General features: G+C 40.2%; 1 protein-coding gene across 4 annotated transcripts in view; it reads right to left on the reverse strand.

Moving 5' to 3' along the window:
• Positions 1-10,352: 10,352 nt before the first annotated feature.
• Positions 10,353-23,067, reverse strand: part of RSF1 (remodeling and spacing factor 1) — a 59,276-nt gene continuing 46,561 nt past the window's right edge. For 3 of the 4 annotated variants that reach the window (XM_050898214.1, XM_050898222.1, XM_050898230.1), the window contains 6 exons: positions 21,766-21,875; positions 18,664-18,731; positions 17,318-17,525; positions 15,436-15,659; positions 13,119-13,310; positions 10,353-11,310 (listed from right to left, as the gene is read on the reverse strand). In XM_050898214.1, the coding sequence (XP_050754171.1) occupies positions 10,736-11,310; positions 13,119-13,310; positions 15,436-15,659; positions 17,318-17,525; positions 18,664-18,731; positions 21,766-21,875 (1,377 nt within the window). In that variant the 3' untranslated portion in view covers positions 10,353-10,735. Of the gene's footprint in view, positions 11,311-12,442; positions 13,311-15,435; positions 15,660-17,317; positions 17,526-18,663; positions 18,732-21,765; positions 21,876-23,067 lie in introns of all 4 variants that reach the window. The other variant, XR_007766557.1, reaches the window with a different exon arrangement.

Consider the following 23,067-nt stretch of genomic DNA (forward strand, 5'->3'; position numbering starts at 1 on the left):
CTCCTCCTCCTCCTCCTCCTCCTCCTCCGCGGCCGCCGGAAGCGGAACCGCCCCGACGGCCACCGGAAGCGGAACGCCTCACCCCTACTGGGCCTCTCTAGGCACGTCTCGATGGTGCGGGCGGGTGGCGCGTGCCCGCGCCGTCGCCGCCGCCATATTGGAGCCGTTCCCGCCCTGGGGGCGATCGTCGTCCGCCCCGGCCGGGCCTGAGGCGCGGGAGCGGCAACGGGTCCCGCGGCACCAGAGGGCACCACCGAAGGCTGTCGTTCTCCCTGAAGTAGTTTCCCCCTCATCATCGACCCGCAGGGGAGGGGATGGTGTTTCACCCCAAACCGTCCACGTTCCTGAGGGTGAGTTGTGGTGTATTTCTAGAGCAATGCGGTCTGTGTTCCAGGAGCATCTGTCTGGCAGTTTTTGAGTAAAATTTTCATTATCTGGAAAAGAGAAGCAAAGAGGAGCACTGAGGTGATCACTGACAGTATGGCCTGATGGCAGCTGATGAGTAACGTACATATTTTGGCCTGTAAATCTCTGTTGGACAGGTGACAAAGGGAAAAACAAACACAGCAGCTTTTCGGTGACCATTGTCAGATGCTGGAAACGGAATTTTGGGTGGATGGCCAGTACCCAGTGCCTGATAGATACACATGGAGAAGAAAAAGACAATCACAAGTACCTGAATTGCTTAAAGGATATCCACTTGGTTTCCCTCAGCAGTGATGAACTTGGGATCAGGAGCCCCGTGCTACTACAGTATGTACCTCATGAGCTGCCATCAGGGAGCTGGGGGTAGTCTTGGGACAGCGGATTGCAGCGACGGGAAGGCTGCCGTCCCCTCACGAGCACTGACCCTGCTTCTTCCCCTGGGTTTACACCATCTCTGCAGCAAGTTTCTCTTCTGACACGTGCTACTGCAGTGAGAAACAGGGATGACACCAGAACAGGGTGAGTAAATAAATGGTGGCATTCAGTCTGCACCAGTGAAGTACATCTCTGTCAGGGGATGCTCCTGGTAACTCCATCAGCGAGGCAGCATCACTGCAAACATCTCTTCTCCCTGACTTTTCAGGTTGGCAAATGCTCCTGCCATAGCAACATACTCACCAGGAGCCCATTCAGAGGTTGCCTTGTTGTCATGGTTTTTAATCTTCCCTTTCATCAGTTTGATTTTACTTTTAAGGAGTCATTTACGCACCTGTGTGCAAACCCAGGTTCTCACAAACACAAACCCATTATTAACAGAATTAGGTCTCCCATCTTTCCCTTCTCCGGACTTTCCTAGTTACAGTCTTGGATGGCTAAGCGCCAAAGCAGCACATTCTGGAAAAAGAAAAAGTGTGAAGAAACCAGGGGAACAAGAACATAACATGGTTCTTTTAGGCTGAGCTTTCTAAAATGTTTTGGAAAGCTCCTCAGCTATGCCTACCCATTTTGGATTCTAATTATGCAAATTATTATTCATACAAATAACCACCTTGACTGAAATCAAAGCAACTACTACAATGAAGTGGTATTTAAACACTGCTGGAATAGCTTGAAAAAACCGACAGGCAATAGGAGATGAGGAAAAGGAAGTTTCTCGACCATCTTCAAGTTTGCCACGGCAAGACACGTGCTCATCTGGAAACAAAAATTTACGATTCATCCATGAATACAGATCAGACTGCAGCAGCTGGTGGGAAGAGATGCAAATATATGGAAACACCCGTTCACCACACTTAGTGGTTAGAAATCAGTATTCCTGCTCATGTCCTAACATGGCTGTCCATATCAGCCATGGAGAGCCCTCACCACCTCTGTAGTTAACTGGAAATCACACAACTCCTTTAGGTTGTTTTAAATTAAAATTTCTGAGCGATTTAAGTTGAATTAAGCCACTGCAGTGGAGCAACACAGAGTTCATTTCTCCTCCTGCACACAAATGCGAATCTTTCTTGTGTCACATACCACTCTTCCAAAAGAAGACAGGAAAAAAGATGGTTTAAGCCCAGGCTGGGAAGTTGGTTTTGAGGCCGAGGCATTAGGGAGGAGGAAAAATCCACATCTTCCTCACTGACAAGATCCAGATACTTCATACCCCAGTACTGAGTGTTGCATCTAACAGAAGTTTAGAGTGGGTAGGCAGACATTTCCTGTAAGTTTATGAACGAAACAGAATGGCAGTATTTGAAAGCTCTTTTCCTCAGCTGCAAGAGCTTTAAAAAGTGAGTTAGGATCCACTCCCACACCCGATGCCTGAACGCTGGATGTCCAAGAGTGATTTTGTCAGCCAGGGCTGTGTTTAGAGGCAATGGAGAGCAGCAGGTACCTCACAGGGTTAAGAGTCATCTTAGGACAGGAGGTAGGACTCGCCACCCAAGGGAGCTTGTTTCTCTCCACTGACTACACAGCACTGCCTCCTGTAAGGTGGCCAGTTCAGACTTAAAACACCCAGAATCCGTCAAAAATGCAAATGTAAAATTTTGGCATTGCATTTGGAGCAAGAGGATGGATTTCACAGCAATTTCTCATCACTACAGGGACACGCAGTAGCTTGACTGTAACCACAGACACATTTAAAGAAAAAAGATTGACAAGCTTCAGTGATTCACACGGAGAGAAGCCACCCTTTTCTTCGATTCGGTTCTCTCTCCCTGACTTTTTCCTGTTAAAGTCCTAAAACATCATCGATGTCCACTGCCGTAGCCACGTGTCAGAACATCTACATCTTCAGTGCTTCTCTGCAGGCTTCATCCAGTGGTTTTACACGTCTCAGCCTAAATAAATGAACCTAGCTCCTCTCTCATTAGCACCACGTGGAAACCTCACGGATGTGTGCTGGAACAGCCTAGCTGGGTATGGTGCTGGCTGCAAGTATGACCCTTGCAAACAAATACTGGTAACAACCAGGCAGATTTTCTTCCTAGCTGTAAGAATTCACCACTACTTCAGCAATTATACAACTCCAACAGCAGACGAAATGGATGTTGTAGCATAAGGCAAGCACTGAACCCTGTTCAAGCTACTGTTTTTTTGTCAAGTGACTGCAACATCACTATGAAATTACATCTAAAAATTATGTAGAAGATGGAACACATGCAGAAAATCATCACGACTGCAAAAATAAATCCATCAGGTCTTCCCCACTGTCAGCCAGAGCTGGTGAAAGAAAGAAAAACTCTTGTCAATTGAGCTGCCATAACAAAATCAACATAAAACACGAGTTCTCCGTTCCTGTGGCAGGCAGCGTCACCATCAAGGGCTGGAACGATACGCAGCAGCCATTACTCTGCTTATTTTAAAAGTAAAAAAGAAATCCCTCCTGTATGTATACATGTGATGACCATTAAAAAGCACTTGTTTCTTCAATACACATTATACTTTGTACATCAAGTTATTTCAATTTTTTTATTATGACAATTTACATGTCATACTTATATGAAAGAAATGACAGTAGATATTATAACAAAAACATTATGAAAGAAAAGTTACACAATTAGGCCTAGAAGCTATAAAATGGCTTCAGGCCCAGCTTATACACAAAGAGTTCTGACCAGACTGTAGTGAGAGACAACGCTGAACAATTCATTAACAAAAATATTGGCACCAGCCTTAACATTTTTTTTTTTTTACTTCATTTACAAGGAATACAGTATTTAAACAGTTGTGTACTGCAAATCTAAAAACATTAGCTGTTAATAAACTGCAGTTAACCCTTTGAGCACTGAGGCCACCATGACTTCCATTTAAAAAAGTTTTAATGCATCATGTTTTACATGCACGTGATATTACTGGTGGGGGGGGAAAGACAGTGAAAGCACCACCCAATTTATGTGCAACAAGAATAACACTTCCAGTTTTTTCAACGTATCTCCCCCCCCTCCCACACACACGGTGTGTGTCCCCTCAGTCCTTTCCCTTTGATATTGTAGCAAGTCATGATTGAAGAGAGACTGAAAAACCAAGGTTCAGGACTCAAGAAACGCAAGGGTTAAACTCTACATAAAGAGCTCAGCTTGTGGAACTTTACCATGTTAACTCTTTAGAGAAAGAAAACAAAAATGAGGCCAACTGTGAATGAGACCATTTTTAAGGAACTCAAGGTTTCTTCGCAAACATATAAACAGCACACAGGAGTAAGACGAAACTGTATTTCATGTAAGTATATCTTAAATTTTAAGAGACCTATCTGGCAGGTTTGATCTAATTCTCACATAATATTGGAGGATAACCATTCTGCTAGCAAGTAACCTGTTCCGTGTTACTTGGGACATTGAATATACCCGATGTTTGTCTAACGTACAGGATCTGTGCCTATGTGAGAATCGTCGTGCATACCGAGAACGGTGATGTTACGCTTTTGAATCGGTCACATACCATCTCCTGGCTGCTGCAGGAGGGCTGTGAAACACAGGTAGGAACTAGCAACCACATTGGCATTAACAACAGATCATTTTAATGCGAGTTAGGGGGAGGAGTACCATTTTAATGAATATAGTATAGGAATAAGATACTGTACAAGATTTTAGAGTCCATATAACGAGTATGAAATGGAAAACTAAACAAGGCATATAGCTTTATGACTTGATTTCCTTTTCTACCACTAACTTGAGTAGCAGATTAGTATCTATTAAGGACTTTTAACTGCTCTAACTAACAAATGGTGCACTGGTAACTAGGCCTATCATATGTTTTAGTAGAAGGACTTTATCCCCGTGGAATCATTTAAGTCAAGTTCTGACAGACTAATCTAAGTTTAGTTGTGTGGGACACAGTAAGAGGAACAAACAACAAAGCAAACTGTGCGGACTCCGACCAACGTCCCCAGAGGCAAACATTGTCATAATACTCTATGGACTGATCCTAATTTTCTCCACATCCACATTGCGCTGATGGAACATTACCGATTCCCTCAAGGAAGGAGACCTCAAGTAGATTTTCCTGTTACTTTGAAGGTCAGGATGAGAAAAGGAGGATAATCGGGATGATTCTCCTAAATGGAGACCTTCCATTGGAAATACAGTCTTTAAAGGGCGAGTGAGAAGTAGTTTTCAGGCCTGTCCAAGACCTGTCTTGCAAATGGCATGGGTTTGCATACACATTTTTCCGTTCCACTTCCCTCCATCCATTCCCCATCTCCTGCTGTTACTTGAATGAGCATTCAAACAGCAGGAGAAAGCGACTCTGTCTGCACCTGGGGAACCAGTGAGACTGACTATACACAAAGTGCTGCAAAGTGCACAAAGTAAACCAACTGAACGAACAGAGCGACTCTATTGTTCAGTTCTCGTTAGTAACCTTTGGGGTTATACGTAGCAATAGTAGATATATTCGCAGACACGCATGCCTTCATTAAGCACGTGTCCCCTCTAACTGCTATACTGTCCCCTCTCCTGCTCCTCAGCTCAGGTGTGGGGTGCCAGCATTTACAAAATGATAGTCAAAAACCCAAGTTGTAGGACTTCCTTTTAATTGCAGTTAAATCTGGAGCCTTTACACCACATATTCAATTATAAAAACTTCTTATCTACTTTAGAGTGTTCTATTCTTTCCCCCAGAAGCTGTACACAATCTTTTTTTTTAAGTGTCATACTAAGCAATATACATCTTTTGCAATATACAAAATAAGTTAAATTACTCTGAAGCGCTGGGACAATCAATTCCCAAGCACATGTTTTTGCTGTTTGGAACTAGCTCAGTTAGTTATACCTAATCTAAAATAAGAGCTTGAAAGTGAAGCACGTTTTCAGAAGTGACTAGTAAACTTCGATACCCCAACTGCTGGGTGTCCAGCTTCAGAAATAAGTTTCAATTGATAAATATTTCTGAAGCCAGAGCTCTCTGCTAGGTCTCAGACTGGGTACTCAACTGTAAAGCACCAAAAACTAGTTATATAGAATTTTTCTTACACCAGTATATACTGGAAAAAAAATAAGGATCATTTCTGTTGGATTTTTTATTTTTTGCCTTCCAATGTTTTAAGTGAGATATAGTCCCTACCCCAGCTGTTAGGGAACGGGAGGAAAAAAAGACTACCAGGAAATGTGGGCTTGATCCTGCAAATCCTTACTTCAGACAACATCCTAAATGCTTCTATAGAAGTTTTAAACACTTAAGGAATTGCAGAATTGTGCTCCTTCACGTGAATTGCTGGAGTTTCCCCCACCATATTCAACACAAATTTTTTCAGAAAGTTACTGTTTTGGTTGAAGATATTTGATCTTTTTTATATATATATTTAAGGATTTTATATACCCAGTGAATCGGAAGCATACGTCAAATGTAAATACATATCTAGGGTGCGCCCTGCACATTATATCCATATTACAAGCCTGTGAATAGTAGTCACTGCACATGTACCAAAACCAATTTTCAAGGCCTATATATTGCCATTTTGAACTAGATGATACAAATCTCTTCATCAGACCAGTTCTGGGGGCTAGCATTATTGCCATAATTTATTTAAATTACTGTGTACAAAATGAATTAAAAAAGCAGGTGCCATAAAAATTCCTCATTTACTTTTCATAAGAGAAGTTTGTGAAAATATGTAATTTGAAACAATTATTTGAAAGTTTAGACCAGGCCTTCCTATTGAAGAGCATTGAAAACCAAGTTATAAGCACCTGAAAACAGAGGTATAAAATGGACACCCTGACAATGAACTATTAAAATTATTAAACAGTTGCAGCATCTGGATACCAATGTAGTTCAAATGGTAGATGCGAAGACAAATCAACAAGTGTACCACTACCATACAATTTTTCTTTTGTGAACATACAGTTTTTTTCCCCTTGAGGTTCTTTGAGTAAGGTCTCTCGCCAAGAGTTCAGACACAGCAATTAGAAAACAGAAGTGAACAGAAGACAAGTCCAACCAAGTCATTAGCTCCCGCTACATGAAGAGTAACTGAGACACTTTAATGCAAAGAAATCTTGAAGGTGACATACTTCATAAATAAGCAATTTAGTAAAAAGCATCTCTGTTTCTCTCAAGTGCTGTTAGGACAGAGCAATCTTTTCATTAAAAAAAAGATCAGGAAGATGCAGTAATTTTATAATGTAATTCAACATGTACGAAGTCAAACTATCAAAGAGTTGATTGTTCAGCACTGATCTTCCTACAAGATTTCAACACTAAGGGTTTTTGTGGTAGTTTGGTGATGTCATTTTCCATTTTTAAATCAAGGATATGCTCAGGTTAAGACTCAATAACTAGAAGACAGCAACTGCGGTGAAATCGAGCTCTTAATTCTACCACCCTTCTGGTTAGATTAACGCACCACATTCATTAATTACAGAGCAGATCTACTGTGCACTTTGTATCGCTGATAGTCACACGAGCTGCATGCAAGAACACAAATAGCCATCATTTATCTTAGTGACACAAAAAAAGTCCATTCCTCCACTCGATTTATAGGTTCTTCCCCTCACCAATGCTACTTAAACTGCACATAGAAATCAATTCACTTTCTTCCCAATCAGTTATACTCTGAAGAGTCTGCAGTTAAAAAAGACAAAGCTTTTAGTGACAAGCTGTGTGGCATAAACAAGAGTTTGTTGAATAAATGCTTTGTATGTTCAGCCAATAGCTGCTTGGTTCTTGTACTTTTAAATCCGTTATGTTAAAAAAATCCCTGGCCAGTTTTCACTCTGTTTCTCATATGGTTTGAGCTTTCTGTTAGTCCAAAGCCACACCTGAAGATCGCTATTCAAAGACATTTAACTTCTGATCTCACGATGAGTACAGAAGAGCTCAAGACTGTAAGGACACCAGGAGGACATTTCCACTCTGGAATCACATATACATACGGTAACAGCATGAACCCTGTGCGGCAGTCAGCTGGCCTCATGTCAGAAAATGTCATCTTTCCAAATAGGAGACTGTACATTTTCCACCAAGCAGGAAGCCTTAGAAATGAGAGAAATATGAGTTTGAAAATGTTAAGACTTTCTAGGGCATTTTTTGCAGTTTTTACTTGCAGAACATTCCCACTGGTCTAAGGGGGACCTGCGGATGAAGCTGTCTCAGGTACCAAAGGTGACTTCTTAGAAGACAGAAAAGTTGTTTTTGAAAAGTGACCTACAGAAAGTCAAACTTGGTAACAACTTGTCATTCCGCATTTTTAAAACGCGACACTCCTGATGTAAGCTTCAATGCTCCAATTCTGCTTCCTGGTCTCTCCTGCTTTTACATCACTCCCTAACTCAGTACTCGGGTTTTTTTCCTGGTTGGTATATTCGGTATTGCAACTCTTTTGTATTTTCCTACATTCACAATTACTTGCCCGCTAAGTATTTAACATTTGGGGTTGACTCTACAAGCAAGAATGTTTGCTACAGCACTGATCAGATACTAAAAGGCTCCATCAGGCAGCAAAAAAGATTATGGCACTGCCAAAACAAATGAGAAACCATCGGTTGCACAGTGCTGCTGCACGTGAATCGGACAGTTTGCACTGCAAGTATTAAAAATGCTCAGCAATTATTAACATTGAAAAGTGGAAGCCATATGTTCTTGCTTGTTTTAAAACACAAGTATATTAGAAATGTAGAAGCACTACATTTATGCATCACCTAAGCAAAGAAAAACACTGGAGTAGCTTAAAATGCTACGTATGCTTTTAAGAACATTCTAAACTTCTGTGGCTTTTCACTACCCTGTTTTAATATCTGCTTATGAAAACTGTTAATAGTTAACATCAGTAAGGTGGAAAAATATTTAATCTTTAATGGAATTAAGTTCTCATTTAGAAAGAGAGATTTCTCATTGTTTTAAATCACAAGCTTGCTTAGCACAGCAGAAAATGAGTGAGTTCCATCTTTTTGCATCTCTGCTGATTCTAGTTTTATAGCAGGATATGTGCACTGCTAGAACCCAAATGAGTAAGAGTCATGGAGTGGTTCTGATAGAACTCGTGGAGAAAGAGGTGGGGAAACAAAACCAAGACTTTCAAGGCCAGAAGGTAGGTAATTTTTGGATCTAGGTTTTCTAGAGAGGTATTTAGTAAAGGCCTAATGCCAGTTTTATTACAAGAAAACAGAAGTGCTTAATGACTGACTAGTAAATACAATATAATGGAAGGGAATCAGGTGGGGCAGGAAAGGAGAACTCACTCCTCGGTGGCAGCAGCAGTTTTGGTGCATCCATTGCCGGCAATGGACATAAACACCAGTCAAAAATCCAAATCTCGGAGCAAAAGGATTAATAGATGTGACCTTTTTGGATTTCAATGTTTGGCAGATCTGTTTGAGCTGTCTGTGTGCTACAACATGTACAAATGCTACAGCCTGCATCTTAATTCAGAGTAAAGAGAAAACTGAATGCTACCCAAAACAAATTTCAGCTCTGCTCTTTATGTGCCCCATGTTGTTGGTTTTTTTTTCTTTTGTTGTCTTTTTTTTTTTTCCCCCTTGAATAAAGCACATATCACTTCATGCCTACTCAAAAGTTGATGAGATGTCTTGGAGTCAAGCGTTTTCTCTCAGAAATACTGCCTTCTTGAAATCAGTTGGTCACATGACAATTATTAAAATGTATTTTAAGAAAATTCTAATGGCCAAAGGCCAACACTACATTCAAAACCTGCTAATACATCCAGGCAGATAAGTAAAATCAAAACAAAAACACACACAAACCCCAAACAGAAAACCTCCAAAAGGAAAACTGTTCCATTTGTTTACTTCAATTTGAAGTAGATATTAAGGACATGAATGGACCAGTCACGGTTTATTTGAAAATCCCTCAATCCTCTGATGCACTGTCATTCTGTGGTCAATGCCGTTTGTACAAACATATTTCATTCAGAGTACTCCAACAGATGGTGACACTCGAGTGGCCGGGCAGCTACCGCAGGGTTCTTTTGTCTGTAAAAGTTTGCTGCACGTCAAGATGCCATCCAACTTACAGACTCACTTCACATCGATACGTCCTCCCACTAGACACTGTGCATCGAAGACCATCTGATGAACTATGCATGAGATAGCTTTATAAATTCATGGCTAGCGTGTTTCGACTGTCAAAAACTTCATTACAGTACACTTTACTGTACAAACACTTTAAAGGATGTTTATTAGGAAAGTCTGCAAGTCATAATGGATAGTAGAGTTCTTGTTTATGGTACCTTCTTGGCCTCTAATAATTCTGTTTGCCTCCAGTATTAAAATCAAACTGCTTCCATGAAGGTGATTACTAAAATGAGCTATGGTATGTTAACCTACAACTCACAAAATGCGACAGTACAGACATTAATTTTTTTTTTAACTGTCTGTTAAGTTGTAATCTAAGTTGTGAACATTTAAATATAATATATATCTCATATGAAAAAGCTAAAGCACAAGTGCTTCTGCACCCCCACCCCCCCACCCCTTGAGCCAAACCCACCCCAGTTCCGGTTTGGGCCCTGACCGATTTGGAATGCTTTCTTAGGCCACCCATTTCCACAAATTTGTATGCACTCAGGAAATATAAAGTCAAAAATATACAAATCTCTTGTTGTTATAAGGTTTTTGTGAGTGAAATTACCCAGGACCATGGACTTGGAAGGAGAAGGGGGGGTAAGAGAGGGAATTTACAGCAATTCATCTTCAAAGTTCAAAACTGGTCACTTCACAGAAAGACTGCAGGACTGGTGAAATTCTTGCTTCTAAAAAGTGATACTGTAGTGGAGAATTTTCTAGGAAAAATAAAACAGCTTTTAATAACTGGCCCGCTGGTATGAGCTACCGTGGAATAAATTAGCACAAAAATGGAAGTCTTATAACTGTTCACTGTTACAGACGTAATCAACAAGGTCAGTCACTCTCAAAAGTTCATCTTCATCTTCCTCCGGCCCTACTGCTTCCTGCCCGCTCCCCGTCCCGTTGGGCGCCAGGCTGGCGCTGGCTGTGCTGTCCTTGGGGGCCTGGGTCTTCTCGCTTGGCTTGCCAATCAAGTTCTCAATGGTTTTACCGGGGCTCTGTCCGTTGGTGGAAGGCAAGTCCACCAGGCTGTAGTCCAAAGGGCTCTCTACTTTCCCTACGTTATCAAAGTCATCTTCGTCATCGCTTTCTATCCGGTAGCAGTGCTTCTTGGTGTTGTCTTGAGGAGCTTGTGGTGCTGGCAGCTTATTTGCAGGAGCGGGGTTTTCTGCGTCATCATTAGCATTTTCGCAGTTATCTTCGTCGTCTGTTTCGATTCGATTCAGCCGTTTGCGGACAGGCCTCCCTTCGTCTTCCTCATCCTCTCCTTCTTCCTCAGAGTAGTCGTCTGTACTTCGCCGACGTTTTCGAATCAATCGCTTTGACTCCTTTGTGGATTCATCATCTTCAGAGTTCTTGGATGTGTAGCTCTCTGGAATAAGCAGCAGACTTAAAGCCATTAGCAAATCTGAGTGCAACCGAAACAATTACACTTCTTTATTTTTCATCTTTCACATTCATTAAAAAGCCATCTCTCTCTCACCACACACATTTCCGTCTCCTTCCCCAGGTCCCCAACCATGTCAAAAGGCTTGCATTCTTTTTACTTTTTAAATAAACTGCTCAAGTAGCAAACACCAACAATTTGTTGATATTCTGTGTCCAATCTGAGGAGTACCAGAGGCTTTGGAGGCAGGCGTGTTCCCCCTTAAAAGTGATAACTGCATGCCGGGAATAACGCAGAACTGTATCCCTGATCTCACAGCACCTGCTTTACACCCTTCCAGAAACTGAGAGCCCAAATAATGGCTGCACTATCATAAAAAGATACATATACACATACACACACAACTGTACTATACCCCCGCCACCCCCAAATTATATACAACTTCTTCCAAAGCATATGAACACTGCCTAACCGTCACCTGAAGTGTGCTGCCCTTTAATGGGAGGCCTTTTTTTTGGCCAACTGGAATACTGCCTACACACTGACAGCCTTTACACTGACCTTTGATGGCTTAGGTGAGAAAAGACAGAGACTGAAATATCAAATGGCAAACACCATTTGCTGTCTCCTTGTGATTTCCATTAGAAACACGTGTGAATTGTCATTTTAAAGGGTGTTATTTAATGTAGGTTCAAATTGATAGAGACACTGTCAGAGTTCCTGTATTTTCAACATAATTACATTTCCAGTAACACTATTACATATTTCATAACACACTGTGGGAACTGTAGGAGAGTACTGGAATGGTACTAAATGGTGCTGATTTTAATATGCAAAAAGCCAGTACCAAAAATACCTGAGGAAATGGGATTTCATGGAGAAAAGACATCATCAATCAGGCACTGTTTAAAGTCACAAGTGCAGGCAGCAAAAAACTCAGCCACCGTATAGCAGATTCTTAGCAGAGAGCCTATACATCATGCTTCTGAGAACAGACTATTGAAGTTTAAGATCAAGTTTTCAAGCTACCATACAGTTGCATTACATACTTGTTTCCCTTCATTTAAGACGATCCTCTGACACTCTGTAAACTCAGGCCAGCACTTCCAAAACTTACCTACAAATCAGAGGCGCTCGGCCTGTCAAGCACGGCTGATTTTCTGAGGAAGCCTGGCATCCATTGCAACCCGTACCGCTCAGTGTCTCTGAAAGGCGAACCTAAGGTCTCGTAAGCTGGGCGCCCAGAATGCAAAGCACCCGAAGTCAGTGGTTGCCTTTGTAAAAGCTAATTTTACATCAAAATGCACGCCAGTCACTCATGGTGTGACTGACATTACTGAGAGCAGGCTTCCTCTGTACTTATCACAGCTCCTTCAAACAGGAGACTGAATGAGTCTTAACCACCAGCACAAATACAATCAGGAAACCAGAAGTAATACCCTTTCTCTTACAAAAGAGAATCCTTAAAGACTCGTGGGATGAAGCTTTGTGACCTCTTAACAGAAAAGTGGTGAAACAGTTACATTAGTGCCAGTTTTGGAATCCCAGCACTCCGTGCCAGACACAGTAAATTCAGACCTGAAAGGCAGGATTAGGGACGATGACTTTGAGAAGTGACTGTAACAGTGCATCATAAAGTACCAGTGGACTGTTTCAGAAGGAAACAGCTTCTGAGAAACATCAAGGAACTCTAGAAAGAAGATTCTCCAAAATCTCTGAATTATATACAGTTTTCTCTTCGTGCTAATGCTGACATATACCAGCTCCTGCAAACGGTGGACTGTTTATTTTACCTTCACTATCTGAAGTGGACAGCCTGCGTTTATGAACTCTTCTTAACTCCTTCCCATATCGGACACTTTTCTGTGAGCCATCACTTTCTGAATCTTCCTTATAATTAACTTGTCTCTTCTGATTCCGTCTTGATCTTCTCCTCCTAGTTTCCAGGTAATCGTCATCACTGTAATCTGTGTAATCACCACTCTCTGTACAGAAGAAAACAGTGACGTGTGTTATTCCATTAAAGCAAAACTGCACAATTTAGATAAGCTTTAGACCAGCACCAATAAAATCATGCCTTCTTCCAGCACAGGAGAATCTCAACCATCATGCCTCGTTACCCTGACATGTTCCAGGCTCATGCATCAGTCCCCCCATTCACTGCCAGCGTAGAATTGCTTGATTTTAAAATCTTCTCACAAACCCTTTTCCTGTCTCCCTCAAACTCCTCCAGAAGAAGGTTTCCCTCCATTGTTTTTGTTCCCTCGTCTCTACTGGTGCCAAAGATGCCTGCTCTACGATTCCTGACAGTTGAAACAACCTTACTGAATTGGAGTTGATGATGCACATTTCCACTGACACTGGAAAGTCCTTTCTGTTTTTAAAATTTAAATCAATTGTACTCTACTCGAACACTTTTAAGAATGGGTCGATGAAAAAACACTGACAAGATGAAACTCCAGGTAAGATCCGAGTTATAGAATTTAAATTAACAACAAACAGTCTCACCTGATCGTAAGTTCGCTTAAAACAGAAACTGTACAGAAGAAACTTACCATCATTCACAGTTCTTCCTGCGCCAGGCTACTGCAGCTAGTGTCTTTAAGAATTAAATTTATTTACATCAGCTGAAAATAGCCTTGAATCAACTTTAGCTGCTTTTTCACTGAGCTGTGCCAGAACAATTATCCCAAGATACATTTCTATACATGTCACATACTGTTCCTAAGTTAGCGATTAACATGAGTCACAGATCAAAGTGGCTTGCAGTAAAGATCCTCTTTACTTCCTAAAATATTAGAGAAAGAATCAGAGCAAGTCAACACGAACAACCACCTTCAGAAAGAAACTCCATCTCTGGAGACTGAAAGCAATGCCACTCGCAGGGTGCCTTATTTCCTTAGCTCAAAATAGGCTTAAAGCAGGATCCTGAGGAACAATAATGGGGGTAAAAGAGAGTTAAGACTATACTCTTAAGATGCATGTGGAATGATACTGGAATCAGCTGATTTTATCACAGATGTGTGTCCACCAGGAAACAAATAGTTGCTCCTGTGCATTATACAATAGATGAGCAATCTCTTTAGACTTCTGCCAGTATCCTCACTGATAACAGCTTCCGGTTAGTGCAGTGATGCATTCAGGACAGGGAGACAGCAACTATTTGAAGTGCATATAGCTATCTTCATCTGTCCATGCATGAACCCTCCTTTTGGAAACCAGTACTTCAAAGCAACTTACTTCAACGTGTTCATCATCTATATTCTAGAGAGACAGATAAAACACTGGAAAGGTAACACACACTGCAATAAGTTAACGCTCCAGTGTACGTAGTACCTTAAATTCACAATAAAAACAAGTAAAAACAAGTGCTTATATATCTGGCACTTTCTAGGACTGGGTCTCAAATGAAGCAGAAACAAGGAGGACAGTCTTCAGAGAGAGATGCTAATCATGAAAAGGTTTAAGTATTGCATAGGTCCTATTCTCACACTTCAAACTGTGCAAACGAACTGGTTGAAGGACAAGTAGAATAAAGTGAATTATTAGGTTCTCCTGTGATGCAAGAGTCTTCAGTTACTAAAGATCAAAAAGCATAATCATAGAAGAGAGAGATTCAAGGTGTTATCGTTTGCTTTCAAGTCTGCCAGAGAACACAGAATGCCGTACAACTGAAGGGATTTTTTCTTCCATACAAAGTGAGGGAAAATGTTTCTTTCAGAAGCTTTTTCAAAGGTATTCGGAAGGTCTTCAAGTAGCTATAAACAAGTACATTTTTGCCTCCATCCTTTCTCTTCCCTGCAATCATGTGCTAAACAGGAAGGTACGGGATAGCTGAAACTATCCACAAAGGTCACCTTTTGAATCATAGCACAAGCATTCATTTAAATACGTAATTACTTAAAATGCCAAGAACCTAGTACTCAGTACCAGTTTCCTGCAGAATATTCTCAGCAGAACAAGTAGCAAACTGCTTTACAGCAAAGATGACATCTGACTTGACTAAAGCAAGCAAACAAGTTAGTGTCAGTCGTGACAGGAAACTGAGACTTCCACTCTTCCTCTCTCCAGTACAGAATATTTAATAGATCTAAGACTTCTTATACTCACCAGATTCTCTGCTTGAATTGTCCTCAGAATCTTCATCTTCATCATCTTCAGAATATTTTTTCTTGACTGTTTTCCTTCGTAACCGCCTGCTTTGCCTCATGGGCCTGGAGAGGTGTCGCCTGGATATGCGGGCACAGAACTCTGAATCACTGTCTTCGTTTGAGGGTGGGTCATCTTCACTTTCATCCAGATTTTCTTCTGATATAACAAACTCATCCTGAGATCTGTTCAAAGAGAGACCACAGACAACAGAGATAGATATCGGAAACAAAGGATCAAAACAGTACTTGCATTTTACAATCAAGTGATATATGCAAAATAGGTCTTGTCTTACACAAAAAAATGCACAAATCTTACAGTAATAATGCGGAGCAAAGATCCAGAGAGAGCAAGCTGCCATCACTGACATTAGGTTTCAGTTGTATACTTGGGATATAGCTTTACAGTGCATTACACAGCAGATTAGAAGAGCAGGTGAATATAAACACTCCATCAAACTGAGACTGCAGGTGACATTTACATAGGACGGATTCTAGAGTGCTCATATAGTACACTGCAATGTGACATCTGCACAGCAGTAACTATGGATGAGCATCACCTGTGGAGGGAAAACACACACCCACCATGTTCTAGCAGAGACGACCTCCCCTTCAGGAACCAAGCACTGTCCTACGCAATTTCTGAGAATTAGAATATCGTGTCTTAACACAAAACTATTGCTCTCATGCAAAACATGCATCTCAAACTTATCGGCTTGTAACAGTCCCGTCATATCAAAAGTGAGCCAATGTTTTTTTAAAAACCGTTGAGCACTGAAGGTACACAGTCACTTGCATTTGGCCGCCAGCCGAATGTGAATTCCAGTATAACATCCAGAAGGCATTCAGCGGAGTTGAAAATGCATGAGCACACTTTAACAGATCAATGCACTATTAATTCTGTGAGATTTCCGCAAGCTACATTAATTGATTGGAAATTTCCAGCACATTTAGCTCAACTATTCAGGGTGCCACTGAAATGTCCTCAGCATGGTCACAGGTGAAAAAGCTCAAAATTTGCATCTATGCTGTGTAGATGATCCGTACACTTAGTAAATTGACTCAGTGACTGGTGTAAAGCTTTAAATGTTGATGGTAAAGAGCCTAGACCTCATGCTCCATTATGTTTCTTCATTGAGGCATAAAGGACGTCTAAAATTATCATTAAATTTTTTAACGTTAGGAATTCCCCAGACCAAATGATGAGAAATTCCAAAGAAAGAGAGTTTCAGTTAGCCAGAGCAATAGTCATTTAGTGTTTAAAGCTTCACATGACATGTATTTGTTTTCTACAGTATAAACCACTTTTTTGGCTGTTTTCAAACTCTGTCTCCTAGAGAGCAGGAGATAATATGCAAACCTGCGCGTCAAGTTCTGTAGGCTCTAAATGGGGACATTTTACTCTTCCAATTTCTAAATGACACTCAGGCCCAATAAAAATCCCACAAAATAGGACATGTTTTCAAAAGGAAACAACCAGCTTCATTTTAGCTACATCTTTGTTAAGGATTTCTGCTAGATAGTCACATCAGTCAGAGAACTGAGCCCGTCTGGCTCCTTCACTAACATAACCGTGTATAGAACGCCACAGTGTGCCCTCAAACATACCAGTAACATTTCCAGAACATGTTTTACTTAAAATACAGATTGGATGATTTCAGTGCATGGATCCGGAGTGCAGTTTTTCTAGACGTTCCCCTAGGCCAGGAGGACTTTTGCTGGCACTGTGCAGTGCTGTTCCAGCACTGGGCACATGCTCCTAACAGTCGTTTCAGGGGCACTACAGAGTCACAGAAGCCTGTAGCGGTCTGTGACTCGTGGTGGAAGTTAAATTGCAGACCTACCCATCACTGATCTTGAATTCATCCTCACTCTCTTCTTCATCCAGATTACTGTCGCTATCCAAGTCATTTAGTCGCCGTCGTTTCTTGCGTCGTGCTGCAGAAGCCCTTTGTGGTCGCTTGTTTTCTTTCCTTTCTTCCTCTAGGATCGTGGAAATGTCTTTTCCACGGTGACCTGTGATATTAGACATGTCTTTGCCTCTGCCAATGCCTGAATTCAGTGATAGAAAGGGGAAAAAAGAGCAAGTTTATTTTTTGTTTAACTTCATACATATCTTTCTTCCATGCCTCTAGCTTCAGTTTATTTTCTGTAAAGCAGAATATTTTTTTGTCATGCAAGACTCTGTCTGCAGTCTTGTTCCTGACACACACCGCCCCAGCTGTGGTCACTTGGAAATACCAAGGTCCACGCAGAAGACAGCGGCTAAGCGTCAGCTTTCTGATACTCAACCCCAACCCACATTATTACCAATGTTAGTGCCTTTTGAGTAGGGCAGATATCAGACAATACATTTTCTTCATAATGCTGAATATACGTCTTGGAAGATGAAGTGTTTTAGTTGCTGTTTGGCCAGGGAGTGGAGTTTCTGAAAAGCTGGTTTTACTGTTGAGACTTAGTTACGTTTATTATATGGGTCTTGTGTTACACACCCACAGACACCCAATTTTCAGATTGTCTGTATACATCCACCGAGCTTCTGAAAACTGGTGTCTTTATGGAGATGCCACAAGCCAAACAACTGAGGGCTAACGTTTCATGGCGGTTTTCTCCAGGCAAGTTAAGGTGATGCAGAAGCACAAATCCACCTACACCTCTTACATACTGTTGAAGATCTCTCTTTTGGTCCCCTATGTTGCCTTAACAGGCAACAAAGAACGTAATTTCACTTTATTCGTGTTCAACTGAGAAGTGCTTACAGATCTGGATTAATATTTTTAAGACGACTTTGTAGACCCAGTCTTTAGGGCGCCCAACTGCGGACCAATTTATAAGCCAAATTTTTACAAGGGACAAATGTCGATAGCACTAGCTGCCACTCCAATCTCAAATCCGAAACTTAGCAAATTAAGAGTTTTCTTGTCATGCTTATTCATTGCATTCATATATCAAAACATATACAGGCTGAATTTAACTATCAAGACGAAATACTTTTTGGCATCTTTTGGCAGCCTGGGATGGCCGTTCCCAAGGGAAATTATTTAGTTTGATTCCAAAAATACAGCAGTAAAAACTGTAAACTACAAAGTTTAAGGGAGAGGATTATATTTGTTGCTTCTCATTAAAATAAATTTGGTCTCAATCTTCTTATCACCCTTGCAGTGAAAAACAAATAACATCAGAAACATACCTCCTCCATCAGCCTCCTTGATATCATCTTCAATTGCCTCATCAATTGCCTCATCAAATTCATCAAACCTAAAAGTAACAGCTTTCATTTACCACTTTGAAGCGAACCCTAATGAAATTATATTATGAGAACATACCTCAAAATCTAAAACTGCTGTAAGAAATCACACTACACAGACAATGGGCTGGATATATAATAAAATAACAAAGATAATGGGCCAGATTAATGATAAAATAGCCATTTTTTAAAAGGTGTGTTTCTTTCTACTTGCTAGCAGATTATTTATCATTGCCTGGCTGTCCTACTATTGATTTATGTGAACAGAAAACCACTTTCATTTTACATGACATACCACTGAATTTAACTATATATAATTTGAAAGTTCTTTAAGGTGGTATCAGTGGCGTTTTTCACATGAAGTATTAGTCATTTTTTCCACACCTTTTATTAGATGACATACGCACTACCAATCTGCAAAACAGACTTTCTGAAAAGCATCTATTAAAGTCAAAGTAAAATTATTCATCTTGTCTAAATTTTCCTTGAAAACTTATTTCACGTAGCTTCTTTCTCCTTTTAAAGCTCACGGTAATTATACTTTACGGATCTGCAACATCCTAAGCTGAAGAGATAAAACATACTGTACACAGTTCTTTGTAATTATATACAAATAAGCTATAATGTAATGTTACATAACTAAATAGGACAAACAAAAGCAAAATATTTGAGTACGTTTGTCCTGCAGCAGTTTTCATAAAACTGCATAAATCTCTGCACACCGAGTAACTCATTTAAAGGGAACAGCAAATGGAGGAAAAAGGATCCAGTCCTTTTACACAGATGACTTCAGTTTGTTTCTTCAGTTACAAATTCAAATCCCGTAAAAAAGGATTGTTACTTGTATAACCAAATAGACGCCCTGAGATATAACATGCGAAAGTACAAATTTTATTAACTATACAGGAAAGACATCTTATTTAGATGCAAGTTTTTCTTCTCATTTTTAAACAATTAATTTTTTTTGGTGTTTTTGAGATACAAACAACTAACAGTTGGACAATACTGTCATTAAAGATTCGGTTTCTCAGTCATGAAAGAAAGATTACAGTTATATTTATCTTGGTCCTCCATAGTAACTTCCAGCAGAACAAGAAAAGAATAGATCTGATATTACTCTGTATTCCAGTAGTAAGCATAAAACACTTTCTCTTTAAAAATAAGGTGATGCATTTCTGGTTCTCTTTATATTCCCTAAGAACAACTGCATGTCATGTTCAAGGTAGCTTTACACAGCAAGGAAGTAACTCTGAAATTATTCCATCAATAGGATTAGTTCCACATTACTCAAACACTATTATCCCTCCACACCGCTAAAAAAAAAAAACACAACGCTTTAAAATGTGAGAAATCACTTAACGCTTTCAAATCACTGCTAACAAATAACCTGAGCTCAAACACGAGCTGACAGCTGCTTGTCCATCAGGTGTAATGGAACATAATTTCTGCTGCTGCTGCTTTATTCATAATGCAGATTTTTGCTAACCTGCTCACGAGAGGACTCAACAGATGACTCGGGTGATACAAAGGAATTACGTATCTTTAGGGAACCAGAATGCTACACAACACAGATTTGTCTGTAAGCGGAATAAGACGTTTAGCATTTGTTTTCCCCCGCCGAAGGAAAGCATACACAATTCTCAGTGACACTAGCGGGACTTCACTGCGGACATATAAATTTGAAGTGACACACTGACACGTGTAATATTTTCACCAGCTCAAAGTTACGTGTATGATGTAGTCTGTAAGAAAGACTCCATCATTTTGTATCAGAAGATTGATTTTTCCAGAACAACATTATATGAAACATTATTTCCAATAAAAATTATTGTCTTTGCACAACATGTATCCTGCTGAAGTCGTGCCAGATACCCTACAGGCAAGGTTTTTTTTTCTCCTGGTCAGATGCTGCCTGACCTGTCATGAACATAATAGCAAATCTATATAATCTTGCCTGTGGCATAATGTTCCTTACAGAAACACTTAATTTCCCAAAGCAGCAATGGCATTTTCATTAGCGTGGCTTCTGCTGTTAATTTAAAAAGTTACCGAAAATCAACAGCTAAGCAAGGTCAGACTGAGTTTTCTGAACAAGCTGGAAAACTCAGCGTATACAAACGCCATGCCTCTCCTCAACAGCAAAACCAGATTGACTATGGGTTTAATCATGGTTATTGCTGGAAGGTTTTGAAAGTTGTAATGTTCTAATTTTTCATGATAAAGGTCTACATAGAGCAAGTACAGGAAAGGTAATACTTTTTTTTTTTTTCTTTTTTCTTTCTACTCCTGATGCAGCTGGGACAAAAAACCACAAGCTCTCAGGCAACCACATTCTTCTCTAATCCCAAAAGGCAGCCTACTTGCCTGGTGGACTGAAGAGGTTACGGAGCATCTCAAGGTATTATTTAGAAAATAGTGTATAAAACACCTTGGTAATACACTGAGAACAAAAGATAATATTAAGGATCATGATGAATTTTGGAAACTTTAGTGACCTGTTCTACTTTCAGAATACAGAGAGTCTAAATATCTTGGAATTTTAATTTACTAATTACATTTTTATCACAATTTCTCTAAAGAGTTACGGACCATTCTTAGACGTACTGTCTCATAATTGCATTTTAAGTTTCATGCCCCTTTCACGTAAAGAAGCTGGGGGGGGGGGGGGGGGGCGGGGGGGCAGAGAGAGGAATTTAAGGCCTTTAGACACAAGCATAAGTCTCCGTTTCAACAGAAAGGAGAGGTATGATTCACCTGTTTTAACTTACTCCAGAAACTGGAGTAACACCAAAACCTTCTCCAGTATTCCTGAACAAAGTACCATACACATTTTATTTTTTTATGCATCATCCCTTCACTATACCACCTCATATGGTTTTACAAATATCAAGCATAACCAGTATTCAGAGGAAAGAACAAAGACACTTTAGTTGGGCCTCTCTTTTTAAATGTAAAAGTATGCATGAGAAGTGGTGGGTTGCTTGAGCAAGAAAACGACAGTATGACTTTTCTTTGTTTTACAAGCTATTTAAACAAGCTGCTGACCTGTAGCTTATGCACTTTCGGGTTCTGGTAGACCTCCTTTCAAGCAGCTTTGATTTTGGCTTTTTGGAATCTTTCTTCTTTTCTTCCTGACCTTCAGGTATTTCTGGCTCCTGTTCACATAAGACAGAAGTGTCAAAAAGCTTGATCTCCCCCTTTCCTCCACACTCATTATGACTAAACTCATACGATACAGATATTCATATGATCTAGAAAGCTCATATACCCAACACAACACATTTTGGCTTCTAATGTAATGACTTGTTACAGCAGAGTTCGCATGAACACTTGCACATATTGCCCTTACTGGCTACATAATTTCACAAATACAGAGTTTAAGGGTTCAGGCTGTTGTATCATTGTGTTTATACTACAACACTGAGACCACACCTCAGGTGATACTCCCAGGACTAGTAAATGCAGCCCCTGAACAAACTGTTGCTAGCATCTCTACATACTGAGCACAGGGACACCTTTACATGGTGCGGTTTCAATAATGTTCCACACAGGTTAATTTTATGATATTGTTTCCAAGTTATTAATTTAAAAAAGTCATCTGCCCCCAGGCTGAATTTTTCAAATATTTGCTCCCAGCCAGAGACTCTTTTGCAAGTTTTTAAAATCTGTTATCATTTTTCTGTTGTCCAGAGACAGGAGGAGAAAGTTGGCTTTATTACAGTCAGTTAGAGTGGAAAGTCTATGTTTAAAACAAACAAAAGTTTCATTTTAAACTCTCATGTAAGGAGCAGACTGTATAATTTCGGACGAAGGCATTTGGCTAAGACTTCAAGAGAATCACTTTAAAATGTATTTAAGAAGTGAGAAGAGGCTGTTCTCCACATGAATAAAAACATTTTTCCTCTTCTGTAAAGGGACACCATATAAAAGCATCTGTTAATAAAACACTAAATGTTTATAATTTTTAACCACATGTGACTTCAATATACATTTGTCGGAGGCAAATGTTATGCTTCTGATAGATACTACATATTCCCTCTGAATCATAAGCCAGAAACATTTGTTTCCATCAGTTCCAAAGGAAAGCTATGACAATTAGCTCAGACCTAGATAACTATACAACAGACACCAGAGTTAAATAAACTGAATCCCACCTTTATAAACTACAGAATGGTAGAGCACTCTACTCAAAACCCAACTGTAATGGCAGGGAGGTGATTCTGTGATCCTTCAGACAGAGGACTCTGTGTGGCCCCAGTTGGCTCTAATAAACACGATAAAGCTCCCTTGGTTTCTCTGCTAAATTCAGTCTAAAACAAAGGGTCTAGAATTATTTCTGACCTGCAT

The sequence above is a fragment of the Gymnogyps californianus genome, chromosome 1 (genome assembly GCF_018139145.2).
Source record: "Gymnogyps californianus isolate 813 chromosome 1, ASM1813914v2, whole genome shotgun sequence".
Taxonomy (NCBI): Eukaryota; Metazoa; Chordata; class Aves; order Accipitriformes; family Cathartidae; genus Gymnogyps; species Gymnogyps californianus.